The 19,514-nt window shown below is 45.4% G+C and overlaps 1 protein-coding gene across 6 annotated transcripts in view; it reads right to left on the bottom strand.

Moving 5' to 3' along the window:
- Nucleotides 1–19,514, bottom strand: part of SLC35D4 (solute carrier family 35 member D4) — a 109,411-nt gene that overhangs the window by 48,280 nt on the left and 41,617 nt on the right. For 3 of the 6 annotated variants that reach the window (XR_014075065.1, XM_081563282.1, XM_081563284.1), the window contains exons 6-11: nt 19,115–19,140; nt 14,746–14,797; nt 12,278–12,326; nt 11,490–11,535; nt 9,685–9,720; nt 6,056–6,090 (exon numbers count right to left, since the gene is read on the bottom strand). Coding sequence is in view for 4 of the 6 variants with exons in the window: in XM_081563282.1 (XP_081419408.1) it covers nt 6,056–6,090; nt 9,685–9,720; nt 11,490–11,535; nt 12,278–12,326; nt 14,746–14,797; nt 19,115–19,140 (244 nt within the window). In the remaining 2 variants the exon portion in view is untranslated. The remainder of the gene's footprint in view (nt 1–6,055; nt 6,091–9,684; nt 9,721–11,489; nt 11,536–12,277; nt 12,327–14,745; nt 14,798–19,114; nt 19,141–19,514) is intronic. The other 3 variants (XR_014075066.1, XM_081563283.1, XM_081563286.1) reach the window with 2 other exon arrangements.

The following is a 19,514-nucleotide window of genomic DNA, read 5'->3' as shown; positions in this document are numbered from 1 at the left end:
TGGTACCCCACTCCAGTACTCTTGCCTGGAAAATCCCATGGACGGAGGAGCCTGGTAGGCTACAGTCCATGGGGTCGCTAAGAGTCAGACGACTGAGCGACTTCACTTTCACTTTTCCCTTTCATGCACTGGAGAAGGAAATGGCAACCCACTCCAGTATTCTTGCCTGGAGAATCCCAGGGACGGCGGAGCCTGGTGGGCTGCCGTCTATGGGGTCACACAGGGTCGGACACGACTGAAGCGACTTAGCAGCAGCAGCAGCAGCAGTGAGAGCCTGCCCTGAGCAGGACCCTGTGCTAAAAGCTTTCTGTACATTGTTTTTTTCAATCCTTGTAACAATCTGTGAGGCTTTCTTATCCCCATTTCAACTGGAGCTCAGAGAAGTGAAGTGTCTGAGATTGCACAACTCTTGAACTCTGGAGCCAGAACATGGACCCTGGTCACTCCAAACCCTAAGATCTTTGCTCTTCACCAGGCAGTCACCTCTGCCTCAGCCAGAGTATAGGACAAAAAGAATCTTTTTTTTTTTTAAGATTTTTCTATTATTTTTTTTCTTATATCTAAAAAAGGATCATGAGTGCATGCCTCTGACATCTTTTCTCATTTTTGTGTTTTAATTACCACACAAAGAGAGCAGGGGCCAATGGCCATGCATACTCATTTTAGTTTAAGGTCCAAAGGGTACATTTATTTCTAGTGAAGTAAGTTCATTCTTTTAGTTCCACTTGGTGCAAGAGGAAAATCACACATATTGGCTGCTTCCCTCTCTGGAATTTGAACTTGGTCATAAACAAGAAGTCAGGAGATTAAAAAAGCAGAAAGCCTTCCAAAAATGTCCAGAGAAAAGGAATTAAACATTTCCACAGCAGATAGCCTAATCCTTCCAAATCTCGGATTTCTGAGATTCTGGAGGCACCAGGCTTTCAAGACCCCCAGGCCTGGGTCTGTCTCTCAGTTCTGGATGGCCTGGAGCCAGAAAGGCTGATTTTCCTGAGTATTCACAGCACGGTAGGGTCAGTGGAACATTCTTCACCACTTTTTTCTTCTTTTAATTTTTTAATTAGAGGATGATTGCTTTACAATTACTGTATTGGTTTCTGCCATACACCAACATGAATCAGCCATAGTATACACATGTCCTCTCCCTCCTAAACCTCCTCCTACGTCCCACCCCATCCCACCTCTCTAGGTTGTCACAGAGCACCAGATTTGAGTTCCCAGTGAATTTCCACTGGCTGGTACTAATGAACCTATTTGCAGGACAGCAATGAAGAGGCAGACATAGAGAATAGACTTGTGGACAGCGGGTGGGCGAAGGAGAGGGTGGGATGAATTGAGAGAGTACCATTGAGACATATACATTACCATATGTAAAATTAGATCACTAAGCTTATTAATCAAGAGTTTCAGAACAAAAGACACAGGGCATGCTACACTTCCTCAGCCTTAAATGATCTCAAATGGTCCCCTCGCTGTTCATTTGAAACTATCACAACATTGTTAGTTGGCTATACCCCAATACAAAATGATTTTGGTGTTAAAAAAAATTAAATTTTTTAAATATGATCTCAAATGATTCCACCATCAACTGGGAAAGAAAGGTGTGAATTCCATTTCTCTGGAGGGTTGCTTTTTTTCTACTGTAACTATCATGATTTTGTTTGGTTTGGTTGGTGCATATGTACCTGTGTTTAAAGTGAGAGGGTCTTCAAGAATCTGGTTTTCTTACAGCCCAGCAAAAGGCTAAGAGTTTAGGTTCTCTTTATATTCAGCCCCACTGAACACCTCTGTCGTCTACTTGAGACTTATTTGGGTGGAGGGACTTTGTAACCAACATCAGACCCAGACGTGTAATGCGCATCAAGAGCACCACTGCTTCTGAAGGCCCTTTTCTTCCAGAAGCAACAGCCAGGGTAAGCTTGAGCATCCAGATCCTAGCAGGCAGCCCCAACCCCCTGCCGGGAGGGTGAAAGGATGTTCTCCCAGGCTTTGTTCTGTCTCTTTAGTGGCTGTTGGTTCTTGGCTTTTTACCAACCTCCCTTTCAGAGTGAGGGAAACTGCAGTGCAGTCAGTGTAATCAGGAGAACTAGGCAGAGAGGAATACATTCAACACATGACCTCATGTTTCCTTGGGTGCTACCTCCTCACTCAGGGGAGGTGAACTGGGCTCCTGGTGCCCGGAACAGGGAGGTGGGGGCAAGGGGCAGTCTTGACAGCCCAGCCCAAGCTGTGGAGGGATCTGAAGGGCAGTGGAGTAAGATAAAGCAAAAAATCACCAGCCTAAGGAATTGACCAGTTACATAATAATCCTCACCCAAATCCTAAAAATTGATTGCATAAATTATTGAGAGCAGGAGAGAGCACAGCTGGCTCTTCTCTTTGAGCCATTTCTAAAACCTCTACACCTTTGTCATGTAGTTGATCCCATGACGGTCTCTTCTAGAACCATCCTGTTCTTGACAACAACGATTCTATGATTATTCATCACTTGTATCCACTGTGTTAGGGCCATCTCTGACAAATAACAAATGCTAGTGAACCATGAGTATCCGAGAGACCTCAACACCTCCTGCTTTCCCTACAGAGAATGTTCCAAACACTTTCCACTTGGCTCTGCTGGTCTTCAATCTCAAGTTTTATGTTAGTCGCTCAGTTATGTCCAACTCTTTGTGACTCCATGTAGCCCACCAGGTTGCTCTATCCATGAGATTCTTCAGGAAAGAATACTGGAGTGGGTTGCCATTTCCCTCTCCAGGGGATCTTCCCGATCCAGGGATGAAATCTGGGCATCCTGCATTGCAGGCCGATTCTTTATGGTCTGAGCCACCAGGGAAGCCCAATCAATCTCAAATCAACCCCCGATGCTTCCCCTCCGATGACTTTAGCTGGCCTCTTTTTTTACTTTAACAGAGAGGGTGCACATCAGCTTCTCAATTGTGCTACAAAATTAGCCCTGAAGATCTTGCAGTATGTGGCTGGCTGGACCCAACCACATAAGAAGTAAACCCAGGAGCCTAAAAAAGGTGTAAGGATGCTCAAAAGACAACACTCCTTCACCGCTAGCGCAGAACGCCCACTTTAAGCATAAAGTAAGTGGTCCAAGCATTGTAAACTTGTCTTGTGGCATCAACATGCAGCTTACGCACCAAGGTCTGAGTTAAGCCTTCATCCTTGTACTCCATGGTTAAAATTCTGCTGACTCTCTGAGGGAGTGAATCCCATCTCTCTGAAGGTAATGGAGCATGAAATTGCCACAGTGAAAAGTGTGGCAACGATCTTATTACATCCAAGAACAATTGATATTTGAACAGCAGGAAAATTTCCTGTCACCACATTTTTAGTCCTCAGAATCAGTGGGAAAGCAGAAGGTCAGTTCCAAGTTGTAGTGCGTACTGTTGGCTTTATCTCAGTACTAGCAATAGACACCAGGTGACAAGGTCACTTCTGGTCAGATTCCTGCAAGTCCTCCTGCCCTTCTGGTTCTGTGAAATGTTCTCTCTTGAAAATGCCACCGCAGAGGGACCTCACACAAAGAAGACATGCAAACTTTCAAAGAGAGGAAGAATTTATTTTCCCTACTCTTACCTAAAATAGTCCCAAGGGAAGCAAGGTTCCAAGATTCTTGGAGCTTCCGGAGGCGTTTAATGTATTCCGGAGCGTGCATTTAACGTATTCCTCTCTGCATGAACTGTGACTTTGAAAGGTTAGAAGGAGATGTAGACCCCACTCACCAAGAAGCAAACCAAATGCCTGAAAGGAGAGAAGTATCAGGGTCTGCACCCAGGACACAGAGAACTGTCTACCTGGTCCCTACCTACCACCACGTCCCAGCACCCCCTAAAGGTGTGTGTCTAAGCCACACCATCTGCATCACAGGAAAGCTTATTTTTCTAACTACTCAGGAGTGAGTGAGAAGCACAGCTCAGCCAAAAGCACTACTGAGAGACCATCACCCACCTAGGAGAGCAGCTAACACAAGACAGACAACGCCAAAGGCTGGGGAAGACATGGAGCAACCGGAAGCCTCATGCATTACTGTGTGCGCTTCCATGCTAAGACACTGCAGTCATGTCTGACTCTTTGCAGCCCTAGGGACTGTAGCCCACTAGGCTCCTCTGTTCTAGGGATTCTCCAAGCAAGAATACTGGAGAGGGTTTCCATTCCCCTCCTCCAGGGGACCTTCCCACCCCAGGGATCGAACCTGTATCTGTCTCCTGCATTGGCAGGCAGGTTCTTTACCACTGGCAGTTGGGTGGGAGGTAAAACAGTACAAATGCTTTAGAAAACTGGCACTTTATTTCAAGGGTAAACATATGACTACTCTAAGACCCAGAAATTCTACTCCTAGGTATTTATCCAAGAGGGCTGAAAATGTAAGTCTACAAAAACTCTTTTATGAGAATGTTGATGGCAACTTTATTCATACCAGCCCTAATCTGGAACAATTCATGTACGCATCATCAGGTGAATGGATAAACAAAAGGTTCATACACTTTTCAGCAATAAAGGGAACAGACTAGTGGGACACACAACAACCTAGATGAACCTCAACACTCTGCTGAATGCAAGAGCCAGACGCAAAAGAATACTTCCTATGTGTTTTGATCTGTATGAGACTCTAAAATAGACAGAACTTATGTATGGTAACAGAAATCAGATCAATAGGAGCTTCTGGTGGTTGGTAAGAAGGGAATGACTACGAAGGGACACAAGAAGATTTTCTAGAGTGACAGACGTTTTCTATATCTTGATATAGGTGTGAATTACATGGGTGTGTACCTTTGTCAAAATTGATCAAGCTGTACATTTAAGATATATGCATTTCCTTTGTGTATATCATATTTCAATTTTAAAATGTTTTGAAAGTACTACCAAATAATGAAGATACAAGTAAAAAAAAGAAGAGGTAAGACAAAACCAAAAAGGATAAAGCCCTGTTTCAAAATGTCAGAAATCAACAGAAAGTATTCCCTGGCAGTTCAGTGGTTAGGACTCTGAGCTTCCACTGCAAGCAGCACAGGTTCATTCCCTGGTTAGGGAACTAAGATCCCACAAGTGACACAAAACAGCCAAAAGAAAAAAAAAAGGAAATTAACAGAGCCTTAATAAAAAACAAAAGACTGCACCCATGGGTCCTGACTCTTACTGTATCTTAATTGGTGCAGGTATGGGGAGTCTTGAAAGCACTCTGGCTGACCCACACCCAGTCTGTGAGGTGGTGTTTCACACAGAAAGTGTAATAAGCAAGCGAGAAAGAATGAAATGTCCTTCTGTCTTAAAAATGGGCTGGACTACCCATAGGGCTGGGTCCTATGAGAAACATTGGCAGGAACTGGAGCCGCCCAATCAGGGCGGTCCCTGGATGCTTCTGGAGGAGAGGGAGTTTCCTCCACTGTTTTAGTTGCTAACGTTTTGCAATCAACCTTATGGTCCTATAGAAAACATCACCAGGACCCATCAGAGGGTTTAGGTCAAGTGATCTAGCTTTATAAAAGTGGGAAAAACTGATCTCCAAGGGATCTTCTAGATTCTGAGCTTCTGTAATCTTACACACCAAATTTCTACCTTAATATCTACCTGCCTTAATTATCTACTCTAACAAACCTGTGTGCTTTTTGAAGCAATGGACTGCTGTTTGAGCTGCACAAAGTTGTACATTACACAACTTTGTTCCAAACGACTGCACTGTTTATATAGACCACAGTTTTATTTGTTACCAGTTCACATAAAAGTAGGAGGAAATGGCAATCCACTCCAGTATTCCTGCCGGAAGAATCTCATGGACAGAGGAGCCTGGTGGGGGATACAGTCCCTGGGGTCACAAAGCGCTGGACACCACGGAGTGACTGAGCACATGTATGCGTGCACATGGGCAGTGAATTCCATGATGGAATACTAAGAGCAGCTTCAAGTATGTGGGCCATTCCTGGCCCCTGAATGTGACACCCTGGAAGGCAGCCACTTTCGCTTACAAAATTTCCCTCAGAGATATAAGCAGGGTCAGAGCACTGGGTCAAGCGGGCAATGTAAGACAAACACATAAACAAAATCTTACCTGTGGGGTGAGCTGCTAAAGCCAGGAGCACCGCACTGAAAAAGAAACAGCAGCCTGGAGAAGAAAGCCTCGCCAGCACTGAGAAAACAACATCTATCCTACTTGGAAACAGTGAAAGTTGCCTAAAAGCAAATTATCTACACTGAATGTTCTCATTCTGACAAAATCTAGCTCATCAGGAAAAGCATGAGAATCTCCCGAAATGTCTCAAGCTTTGGCAAAAGGGCTGGATCTCCTGTGATGATTCTGAAGGTCCACACTTGAATGATCACCATAGCCTGCTAATCTAAGAGTGTCCTTGTCAGCAAAACAAAGCAGACTCTAAATTACAAAGAGGCTGCAGCCTAAAAGCTAGCTGTTGAATGTGAGCTAAATCTACTTGTGAGCTAAATCACAAAATTAACTACAGAAGGAGTGTTAGATTTCCAAGAAACTAATCCACAACATGATCCATGCCATCCACCCTGTGCCTGAAAACTACCTGAACCAATCTGTAGTTGATGCTGCAAGGGACGATGCAGGTCATACCTGTTTGGCTCTCTCCAATCTTCCTCTCTGGCAACCTGTTCCATCTCCCAGTGCCTATCTACAAGCACCTTCGTGTGGCCCTAAGCCCACCTTCTATACCCTCTTCCATCAAAACTCATGCTACCAGGCAGCTAGTTTAGTTGGAGGTTAGGAATAAAACTTTGTATTCAAATAGAAGAAAGAATGTTTGTTTGTTTTAATGTTGGATGGCCTCACTCCGATTCTTAACCCTGCAGACACATCTGAATAGCCCAGTATCCTGGCTAGAATCTCTAAGGGAATAGTCTTGACATCCATGGTTTTACTTTGTCATGGCTCCTGGAAGCTATAAAGCACCAGGGCTGAGAACCACTGCCTCGGATCTGCAGTTGGTGACATTACAGAGAAGTAGAAGAGGCCAATTTTACAGGGAAACCAATGTGAGTTCATCAGCCCTCCGCTGCCCTGCTCTTGAGTTACCTCCCAGCACCATTTCTGATTTTCTGATGGCTCCCAGAGGAGCAGCATCACAGAAAGAGGCAAGAAGAGAGGAGGGTCAGGACAAAGGCCATGGAGAATAGCCACATTCTGGCCATTCAGAAGTTGTAGGTTTGTAAGATAAGTGTTTACATGCAGCTGTAAAATACATACACACCATAAACAAGACTGGAGATTTTCTATCCTTCACACAGGCTGTCTGCTTGCTGTCTCTTCTTTCTCCAGAAAACACATACCCTCTACATACCCCACTGTTCTAGCTCATTGGATCCCCTTCCACTTATAACTTCAGCAGTGGAAGTTATTGCTCCTATGGTAGGATACGAGGGACCCCTTTTCCATCCCAAAATATCTCCCAGGGCTGGACATGGCATCCCAAATGCCATCATCAGGATCACCCAAACAGTGACTCTAAAAGAAAAGACTAGCAGGTAAAAATAAATCATTAAATAAAAGAGTTGGTTCTCTAGTCCACGTCTGAAAATTTGTAAATATAATGTCACACCTTCCTAATTCCTACACTGTGATGGCCTTGGGAGCAAGAACCATATTTTATTCATCTTTGGATCTCAAGTATTTAGCAGGGCCAGATACATAGCAGATTCTGTGTTTTCAAACCAGCAGAGAGATCAAACCAGCAGGCAGAGGGCCAGACAGATCCAATCAACTGCAGATCTTTGAGTCTGGATGCTCAGGGCCAGTGGCAAATCGAATCTCAGTACCGGTTCACCTTCTTCACTTGTACTGAAAGGAGACTTAGAAACAGGATCAGCAGCAGTCTGAGGCAGGAAGCCTCGAGCATCAGGCTCCCTGGCAGTGAAACCCTCACACAGAGGGAGAGGCAGAAGAACTAGCGGGTGGGGGTGGTCACAGTGGCTTGATTTTCCATCCCCTTAACCCTCTGCTGCTGCTTGACTTGGCTATAAGTTCTGTGGCGGGGGGAAGAACTGTCTAAAGTGGTGCGATGTCATGGAAACATTTCAAACACCAAGAGTCGTTCTGCATTTTCAGAAACATCTCTTGAAAAGGCAGCTGGTGGGTCTGGGCAGAGTGGAACTAATGACTGTTTTCAGCTGAGTACAAAAGAGGCCACAGCTATGTTTGGGTTGAATCTTGCCTTCAAAATGGCATGTTCATAAATACTCAGATATTCAGGAACTTTATCTGTAGGTGGAGAATATAGCTCATGTCGAACATTTTAAGCTGAGTAACTTCCTACAGCAATCCATGAGGCCAAAACTGATAGCGGCTTCCTCATAGCTCAGTTGGTAAAGAACCCTGCCTGCAATGCAGGAGACCCAGGTTAAATTCCTGGGTCAGGAAGATCCTCTGGAGAAGGAAATGGCAACCCACTCCAGTATTCTTGCCTGGAGAATCCCATGGACAGAGGAGCCTGGTGGTTTACAGTCCATGGGATTGCAAGAGTAGGACACGAGTTAGTGACTAAACCACCAAATGCTGAAAGGTACCTCTGTGAACTCAGTCCTCTGGACAGACTGCTGTTGTATTAGGCAAATTTGAGCTTTGGACAGCAAACCTTGCTGTTTCTCAATTAGGTCCTGCAGGGTGCCCCCAGGGACTCACAGGATTCAAGAATGCTCCCAGGCTATTCTATTGAATGGCTAAGCCCTATTCTATGCCTGTTTTGGGGCAAGGGTACAAAAGGATCCACATATTCAAGGCATCCATGTGTGCTAAGTCACTTTAGTCATGTCCAACTCTTTGTGACCCTATGGACTGTAGCCCGCCAGGCTCCTCTGTCCATGGGATTCTCCAGACAAAAATACTGGAGGTGGGTAGCCATGCCCTTCTCCAGGGCATCATTCCAACACAGGGATTGAACCCTGGTCTCCTACAGCTCCTGCACTATAGGCGGATTCTTTACCACTGAGCTACCGAGAAAGCCCATATATTCAATATTACACTTGATTTATGACATTTAAGTGTAATCTATTCAATACTACACTTAAATGTCATAAACCAAGCCTCAAACTTCATCCTACTTTAACAAAAACACCTTAAAACAACCTGTAAATCCAGATTAAAACAGAATTCTCAGAGTCCCTGGAGCTTCATGTCAGAAGGTGACAATGTGGGGAAGGTCCAGCCTCTGGCTCCCGACCCCCAAAGCACTGTCTTGTCTCCCCAGAACAGACTCTATCCTGCACCCAAAGGACCTCATACATGTGTGATGTGTGTGGGCATCTCAGCCTGCAAGTCCATCCTCCACCCACAACCTTCCCACTAAAATCCTTTCCTTGGATATCCACTGGGTCTAGGAATGGGTTAAGAAGACAGACTTTGGAATCCATTTGGGTAGGAAATTTCAGGGCCCAGTCTAGAAGAAAAGGTGTGGGTTCTTACTAGCCTTACAAACTCCAAAAGCCTTAGGGAGAGGCATAGCCCTCTGAAGTTTGGGGCTGGGAGGAAGCCCTGCTTGTCTGGCCTGAGGGCAGGACCACTATTTAGTTTCCTCAACTCTGATCATCTCACCAATTATTTAGGTTGCCTTCCTGGCAGGCACACTGGCTCAGATCTCCCTAATCAAGACATTATTGAAAATAAAACTCCATTAGCTCTAGAAGAATATGAGTTATTTTTTGAAATTTTAAATTATATTTTACCTGAATAGATAGTTTAAGTACTGCTGGTCAATGTCACTAAGGAATAAGAAAAAAAAAAGATAAAAGATGAAATAATAGATGTGTTTTACATATACAGAATAATAATTTTCCTCTATTAATAAATTATACCTATGTACAAGTTACATTTATAAATTATCAAGAAACAATACAAAGCACTTCATATTCAAAACCATTTCCTGGCTCATTTTTGAAAACCATTTCCTAAGTTAGTACCATCACATGCATTTTCACTTTGGTCGGTTATTTCCTTTGGGTACATCTGCAGTTTTAAAAGCAGTGTTGGGACTTCTGTGGTGGCCCAGTGGTTAAGACTCCACCCTTCCAATGCAGGGGGCGAGGGTTTGATCCCTTGTTGGGGAGCTAAGATCCCACATGCCATCAGGCTTGGCCAAAAAATAAAAAATAAAAGGAGTGTTAGCTCTCTCAGGCCATTGGACTGGCTACTAAGGCTACCATATTTGACAAGTAAAAATACAGCACATCCAAATAAATCTGAATTTTGGGTAAAGAATAATGCTTTAGTATAAATGTGTTCCAAATATTGCATGAAACATACTTCAACTAAAAAAATCATTTGCTGAAATTCAAATTTAACTGGGTATCCTGTATATCATCTTAACAACTCTACTGACTTTTTGCTGCAAAAACACTTTATTCAAAGAAAATATGGTGCCCTAGGACCCATCACACACCCTCAGAGCATATACCGCCTTCTCCTAGGAGTCAGTCCGTTCAGACCTTCCTCTGTGGGCCTCACCCGGCCCCAAAACCCAGCTGATCACTAGGGGGCTTTGACCTGGCAGCTCCAGCCTGACCGAGGCCTGCTCATCTTTTTTATTTACATTCAGCAACTGTGCCACTGACTGCCTTCAACAAAGGCTTCATTTTACCTCAGAACAGAGCTAGTGACAGGAGGGACTTCTGGGTCTAGTTTGGAAGGAGCTGGAGAAACAAGAAGAAAGACTGGCGCTTCTGAGCTGCAAGAAGTGAACTGGGGCCTAAGGAGGCCAGTCACATAATTTTTGACAAAATGTCATCTAAACAGCCACCCTGAGGGAAGAGGAGAGACTTCCAGGCTCTTCGCACATGGCTGGCGGCTGGCACATTTCAGCTCCCGGTGGACCCAGACTGCTGCCCTCCCCCCATCCTGGATTCTCAGAGTCTCTCCGATGGAAGACGCTCACAACCCCATGGGTCTCCCCCTTTCCTTTAGTGAAACATTGACTTGCCAGACTTCAAAAGTTCCCTGGTGGCAGAGTGACTAAGAATTCGCCTGCCAATGCAGCGGACGGGGGTTCAATCTCTGGTCTCAGAAGAGTCTACATGCCATGGAGCAACTAAGCCCTTGAGCCACAACTACTGAGCTGGAGTGCTGCAACTACTGAAGCCCGTGTGCCTAGAGCCTGTGCGCCTCAACATGAAGAGCCACGGCAATGAGAAGCCCGTGTGCTGCAATGAAGAGTAGTTCCCGCTTGCCGCAACTAGAGAAAGCTAGTGAGTAGAACCAAGACCCATTGCAAACAAAAAATTTTTAATTAATTATAAAATATATGTGTGTAAGTCACTCAGTCATGTCCCATTCTGCAACCCTATGGACTGTAGCCCGCCAGGCTCCTCTGTCCATGGAATTCTCCAGATGAGAATACTGGCCATTTCCTTTTCCAGGAGATTCTCCCAATCCAGGGATCGAACCCGGGTCTCCTGCATTGCAGGCAGATTCTTTACCATTTGAGCCACCAGGAAAGCTCCATAAAATATATACATGTATTTTTTTAAAAGTTTACCTTAACTTGCTGGGTTTCTGGGATTTCTGTAGTATCTTATAAGCCCCTGGAGAGGAAGCAACAGGAGTCACTGGCGCAGGGAATTCTGCAGAGGGCACGAAATCCTCAGGGAGAAGGGCCCCTCTTCTCTGCAAGGGTCACCCACAGCCCACAGAGGGTGACCAATGGCACTCTGGAGGACTTCAAGGATGTGCATCTGATAATCCCCCAGATGATGCAGTTCACAGAAGGGGCTGGGCCAGTGAGGCTCATGGTCCACAGGACACAGTTAACAGGAGGCCTGGGTTTCCTCTGATGGTGCCATGAGAAACATCACTGGATTTCTGAACTGTGTGTCACAAAGTCAGGGCACTGTTTTCCCTCTAAGAGAGGAAACACTGGTTTGAAATAAAGTAGATGGTTCTTTTATTACACCCACTTTTTTTTTTTAAGTGTACTGCTGAAAGAGAGTTTTTATGGACACAAACTTCTAGATGTGGAATTCTTCCCACCGTTTTTTAGAGAAGACCAGCTAGCACTCCACAAGTGGATCTGAGGAAATGGAGCCTAGGCCCTGGTGAGTTAGTTAACATTTCTTCATGAGAAAGAGGAGATTCTATGGGAACTGGAACCATTTTGGGAGAACTCCAAAATAGGAAAATCAAACCAGAAAAACATGCCCATTTAATTGTAACCTTGACATCTTGCATTTAATCTTCCTATTGTCTGGGATCATTAAAAAGTAGATACATGATGAGGTCTAAATAATAAGTCTCAATTGTTTAAGTAAGAATTCTTAAAAAACTTACCTACACAGAGTAAGTGAATTACAGCCCAGAAATATCCATCTGGATCAAACTGTAACACAGGGTTTAAAAAAAAAAAAAAGGCTGTAAGTACAGACAAATAGGATCCAGCGTGGCAATTTTAAATGCCAACACACAGCACCAGGCACAGTGCCAGACAGGACTCTGGGACCTTGGGCCAGCCCCTCCTCATTCCTCACCTAGTTGGCCTACACGACATCTTCCTAACAGGGCTCTCTGCCTCCAGCATCTCTTTCCCTACCCCCAACACTCCCCAGCACTGCATCTTTAAAAGGCAGATCCAAGGGGCTTCCCTGGTGACTCAGTGATAAAGAATCTGCCTGCCGATGCAGGAGACACGAGTTCGATACCTGGTCTGGGAAGATCCCACATGCAGCAGAGCAACTAAGCACCTATGCCACAACTATTGAGCCTGTGCTCTAGAGCTCGAGAGCTGCAACTACTGAGGAGATGTGTCGAAACTACTTAAGCCTCTGGGCACCCTAAGCCGTGCTCCACAACAAGAGAAGCCACCGTAATGAGAAGCCCATGCACCACAGATACAGACTAGCCCCTGCTCTCCACAACCAGAGAAAGCCCGGGCAGCGACAAAAACCCAGCACAGCCAAACATAAATAAATAAAAGAATCATCGTCTTTAAAAAAAGGCAGATCAGACGGCGTCACCTATTGCTTAAAATCATCCAGTAGGCCCCCGGTGGCTTCAAGATGGAATCCAAACACAAGGCACCCAAGAATCCCCATGACAAGCCCCTGTCAACCCAACCAGTCCCATCCACTGCCCATCCCCTCTCCAGAGAGAGAGAACTTGCACTTCCCCAGCCAGCTTGGCCAAGGGGCACTCCCTCCTCTTCTTCCCTTCCTTATTTTTTCCATTTATCTCACCTGGCACATTCCATTTAGCGTGTGATCTGCCTCTGTCTCCACCCTCCATGAGATGGTCAACTCAAGAGGGCAGGAATTAGCCCAGGGGCACACACAGGGTAGGTGCTCCATGAAGCTGAGTCACAGAGCACTTAGGACACTTCCACGACTCCATCCACCCCTGCCTTCTTCTCCTGGCTCACTCCTCCTCACCCTTCAAGATTTAGGTCCAGGGACTTCCCTGGTGGCCAGTGGTTAAGAATCCGCCTCCCCATGCAGGGGATGTGGGCTCGATCTCTGGTCAGGGAACTAAGATCCCACATGCCACGGGGCCACTAAGCCCAAGCACCACAGCTACTGAGTCGCGTGCTAGAGCCCACGCCACAGCTAGAGAGAGAACGCCATGAGCCACAGCTAGAGAGAAGCCCCCGTGCGCTGCCATGAAGAGTAGCCAAATAAAGAAAGAAATCCAGCGTCAGAAAGATCTGGGTTAAATTCTAAAATCCCCACTTACTTGTTAGCTGGTGACCTTTTGGGCCTCGCTATTCTTTAACTACAAAATAGAGACAATAATTGCCGCTACCCTTGTGGAATTGTTGTGAGATTAAATAAAATAAGGCACTAAAGCATTGGCCCAGGGCCTGGCACCCAGCAAGCTCAATATAGTCGTCAGCTCTTCCTCCTCTGAGCCTCCAAGTCTTCCCAGGCGCCCGGCAGGATCCCACCCCGCCCGGACAGAGCCCTCCCGAGGTTATAATTATCTGTTCGCCTGCCCCCTCCCCTTTGCTCTGACTAGACTCCGGCTTCTGCCCGGACGATGGCAATTTCTCTTTGTGCCCCCAGAGCCTGGCTTAGTGCCTGACGCTTGATGGGGATTTAATCAATGCTGGGGAAGGAAAGAAGGGAAAAAAGACCCAGAAATGAGATGACTCCTGGAGGTGGGGATGGGTCTTCGGTGCCTACGAAAGAAAAACTCAGGAAAACCAAGTGAAAACCACTGTGTAGATGAGGCCCTTGGGATGTGAAAATGAAAATGTCAGTCGGTCAGTCATGTCCCACTCTTCACAACCCCACGGACGATAGCTCATCAAGCTCCTCTGCCCATGGGATTTTTCCAGGCAAGAATACTGGAATGGGCGGCCATTGCCTCCTCCAGGGGATCATTTCAACCAAAGGATCAAACCTGCGTCTCCTGTGTCTCCTGCACTGGAGGCAGATTCTTTACCTGCTGAGCCACTGGGAAGCCCCCTTGGGATGAGAGGGGAAAATCAATTTTGCCTCGGTGTGTGGGTCATTTGGGCTCGCAGGTCCTTCAAGCTGGTACAGAGGGTGGACTGCCCCCATCACAGCACCCAGAGGTCTGAGCTCTGTGGGCCACCCTGCCACACACAGAGAGAGAAGGCAAAGACCTGAGGGCAGGTGCTGGCCTGGCCAATAGATCCCCGAGGCCCTGCCTGAAAGTTTGCTTTTACACGCCTTTGCATAGGCTGGCGTCATACTGCTTCTCAAAGGATGGACTCGGAAATTCTGCTCATCCAGGCAGGCTCCAGAGAGACCTGAAGGTAAAGTGAGACTGCCTGAACTTACCTGGGAGTCATTGAAGGGCAGACACCCGGCGGCGGCCAGGAGGAAGAGGGCACTGTGGAGCGGAGGTAAAAGACACAGCTTTACTATTCAACACGAAGGGCGTCCCGGAGAGGGTGAAGGTGGAAATACATGGATTGGAGCTTGAGTGAGGCAGAGATCCCGAGAGACCACACCCAGCTGCCCTGTTCATCCTCTGAGCACATTATCTGTCTAGTTTTCAGTTACATGCTCTGCTGACACCAGACAGTTCCTTCTCTGGGGCTCATTGAGCCATCCTCCCAGAGAGAGGCATTTGCAGGACATGTATAAAACCACAGCTGGCTCACTCGAGAACAACAGTATATAGAGGAAATTCCCTGGTGGTCCAGTGGTTAAGAGTCTGTGCTTCCAATGCAGGGAGCACGGGTTGGATGGCCGGTTGAGGAACTAAGATCCCACATGCCACGTGTCGAGGCAAAAAAAAAGAAGTGTACATAAAAGGAGATTTTTTTAAACTATCGATCCCAACAAATACACTAGTGGAAAACTGGCCAGTGAAAGTGTTAGTCGCTCAGATGTGTCCAACTTTTTGCAACCCCACGCACTACAGCCCACCAGGCTCCTCTGTCCAAGGGATTCTCCAGGCAAGGACACTGGAGTGGGTTGCCATGCCCTCCTCCAGGGGATCTTCCCAACCTAGGGATCAAAACCAAGTCTCCCACATTGCAGGAGGATTCTTTACCATCTGAACCACTAGGGAAGGGGAAAATGTGGCCAAGTAGACTACAGTTTTGTTGCTTACCAATAAGAAAACTGTGGAAAGCACATTACAATCTTATCAACTTACTCAAATAACCAAACTTAACATCTCCAGTAGTGGGACAGATCGATATCATGTGTCTCCTGATATGATGTACTGAGAAGGGTACAGTGTCACTCACGTGGTAGTACGCACAACCTAGACTGAATCTCAGGGAAACACTGAGACAAACCCAAATTCAGGGACAGTCCACAAAATCATGGGCTTAGACTATTCGAAAATCTGAAGGCAATGAAAGGCAATAAAACGCCAAGGAACTGTTTCAGATTAAAGGTTAGATATAAAAAATAAAGGTTAGAAAGAGACATGGCATCTTTGGGGGAGGTGAATACTACAAAAGAAAATATCAGGATAACTGACCAAATGTGAACATCGACTCACTATTACGTAATAGTATTGTATGAGACGTTAATTTTCTAAATGTAATCATTGCACTGTGGTTATACAAGAGATTATCATCTTTAGGAGACACATTTTGAAGTATTTAGGGGTATAGTCATAATCCCTGCAACATATCTTCAAATGGTTCAGAAAAAATATGAGTAAGATAATTACATATATTCTTATACATTTTGTGTGATACATATGTTGTTGTTTAGTCGCTAACTTGTGTCCAACTCTTTTGCGAGCCCACGGACTGTAGCGTGCCAAGCTCCTCTATCCATGGAATTCTCCAGGCAAGAATACTGGGAGTGGGTAGCCATTTCCTTTTACAGAGGATTTTCCTGACCCAGGGATTGAACCCGCGTCTCCTGCATTGGCTGAGGCGCTTTACTGTTGAGCCACCATGTGTATACATATATATATATGGAGAGAGAAAGAAAGCAAATACAAAAACTGTTATCAATAAGTGAAACTAAATAAAAGGTATATGGGAGTTCACTGTAATACTCCTGCAACTTTTCTACCAGCTTAAACTTTTTTCCCAAATAAGAGAATTCCTTGGTGGTCAGTGGTTAGGACTCTGACCACTTTTACTGCTGATGACCCAGGTTCAATCCTTGGTCAAGCAACCAAGATCCTGCAAGCCACTGGCACAGCCAAATAGTAACAATAATTAAAAATTTCATTAGAAAAAAATCTCTTACACATACAAAAATATTCATGGATGAAACCCTACAGAGCCTGGGATTTGCTGAAATGAGGCACTGGGTGCAGGCTTAAGTTGAAAACTGTTGAATCTCACTGATGAGTCTATAGAAGTTCATTTTACTATTCTTTTTAATCTTTATATATATTTAGAAATTGCCATTATAAAAGGCTTTTTTAAAAAAAATTCTTGCACAAAAAAGTAACATTGCCAATCACAGATATTTTCAAATTTTATCATTCATTTGAAAGTCGATTTGGAGTTATTTTTTAACTTAGAAATAAATGGTTTTTATATGGTATTTGGGTTTCCTATCCCAAAATACCGTGCCCTCTATCTTGTCCCAGTCATTCTCTCTTCCTAAAGGAAGGCAGAAGAAAATAAAACCCACATGATCACATGCTCTTTTCCCCTCTTTCCATTTATGAGGCAACAACATATTTAGGATTGGGTCCCTTCTGACCACTGCATCAGGTGGCAAACAGCAAAGGATCAAGGACATGTACAGGGGCAATGAATACAGCATTTTCACCATTAGGAGATTTTATCGTGGGACATCTCACACCCATATATATTCTATGCATACTCAGTCACTTCAGTCGTGTCCAACTCTTTGCGACCCCATGGGCTATAACCCACCAGGCTCCTCTGTCCATGGGATTCTCCAGGTAAGACTACTGGAATGGGTTGCCATGCCCTCCTCCAGATTTCCCGACCCAGGGATTGAACCCACATCTCCTGTGTCTCCTTGCATTGCAGGCGGATTCTTTACCCACTGCGCCACCTGGGAAGGCATATATTCTATATATGTATTGAATTCTGTATTACTTACATATATATGTAATACACAACAACGGGCTCTTCATAACTTAAGTACATTGGCAATAGTGATGCTAATCAGTTCTGTCCACACACCGTCCCCCCGAGTCCTCAATGTTGTCATGACACACACGTGTACCCGACAGACTGGCCTGGCCAGCCCAGCCCAGAACAGGAGGATGGGCAAGGGGGAAGCCTCGGAGCTGGGCCTTCAGGGCCTTGGGAAGGGCAGGATGACACAGCAGAGGTTCTCCACTCCGGCCCACCCACTTGTACTGTCTCGCCAACTTTTGAGGCACACACACAAATGGCCTCAAAAAGACTCCCTGGCACCCGACTGCAGAGCAACTCAGAGGCCAGGGTAAGGCGAGGGGAGGGAGGCCCACAGGGAGGGTTCCTGCGACCGCACATGAATAGACAGGTTGCAGGTGGGGGGAGAGGAGGACCCTCATGGCTTCAGTGTCTGCCTGCAGTGGACAGAAGGCTTTGGAGCTCCGGTCCCCATCCTTTTTGGCACGAGGGACCAGTTTCATGGAAGACAATTTTTCCATGGACCAGGGTCAGGGGATGGTTTCGGGATGATTCTAGCACATTTACAGTTACTGTGCGCTTTATTGCTATTATTATTACATCGGTCCCACCTCAGTTCATCAGGCATTAGATCCTGGAGGCTGGGGACCCCTGCTTCAGATGCAGGACACTTCATCATCCACAGGCAATGAGTGTTAGAGCCCTCAAACAGACTGGCTCTTGGGACTGAGGGGAGAAGGGGGTCAGCCAGGTGTGGGACAGCCCAGGTTCCCACCAAACTTGGCCTTGAGCAACACCTGATTCCACCTGATTCCACCCATAAGGCATGGCACGAATGGGTTTTAATGCCTCTCTTTAACACCTGCTAATCTCTTAAACAAGAGGATGAGTCGTGACTGTGGGGTTTTTTTTCTTTTTCAAGTAGCAGCTGGTAATAAAGGCAAAAAAAAAAGGAGATTGGATAAAAGCCCAGAAATAGCTGAAACAAAAAGGCCCAAATCCATGCATCAAAGCATTTCTGCTGATTTTCTATCTACAAGACTGAGCTTCGCAGCTACTGCCGAGGAGACAGGAAGTCATCAGAGAATGAGGCACTCGGACCAGAATTTGCACAACAGGGGGCACAGAGATGGGTTGGGGGGGGTGGTCACTGTTCATGTTTCAACTGGGGACACTGAGAAACAGAGGGGTGTGCAGCCTGTCCACGACCATGGTGCCATGTGGCCCAAGACCACGACTCAGATCCCTGGATGCACAGGTCAGTGCTTTTTCCACCGTGGGAATTCTTAAAAACTCAATAAACTGCAGACCTTATTTTTAAAACTTTAAGTCGTTTCCATTTTTCCATTTTCATTCTTCATCAGTATTGTGCAACTCGGCGAAATTCTGGGCATCAGTGGTTGAAACCTAGCATGGGTTGTTTTCCCCTTGGAAATAAAATATTTCAAAAAAAAAAAAAGGAAGTAAATTTTTGAATAAGACATGAAATAAGGATATACGCATGTTTGTAAGAAATTCCTCTGTCAACTCTCAAATATGAATCATCAACAGACGGTTTCTCATCAGAGTTTAAAATCAGGTTAAATCTTCTATTTTAGAGGTTTGTGGAGTTGTTTTTTTTTTAAACTTACCTACAAATCTTTGCAGGAGAAGTTTTCTGTATGAAAATAAAAAGACTTAGCATTAGTCTTTAAAAAAATTTTTTTTGTTCTCCTTAAAAGAAAATATTTAGATCAAGAGGCACATAAATTATGAGTAAGTTTATTGGGGTCTTAACAAGTTGCCGCACTTCAGTATTTATTGAGGCTTTTTCTGCTTGGACCAAATGAAGGATGACTCAGAGGTCCAGAGGTGAGTCACTTCTGGATGAGTAGTTTTACCACTCTCACCATTAGAACTCTGTTTACCCACAAAAAAGCACAATGCCGCCGCGCCCGAGCCTTCAAATATCTCATGTGCCATGAAAAGGAGACAGAAATCGATGCATCCTGTGCAGGAAAAGAAATTAGGCTCTGGTTCAACTTCTATTCC

The sequence above is a fragment of the Giraffa tippelskirchi genome, chromosome 14, assembly GCF_054371585.1.
Source record: "Giraffa tippelskirchi isolate mGirTip1 chromosome 14, T2T-mGirTip1v1.2.pri, whole genome shotgun sequence".
Lineage (NCBI taxonomy): Eukaryota > Metazoa > Chordata > Mammalia > Artiodactyla > Giraffidae > Giraffa > Giraffa tippelskirchi.
This window is presented reverse-complemented; position numbering and strand designations above follow the sequence as displayed.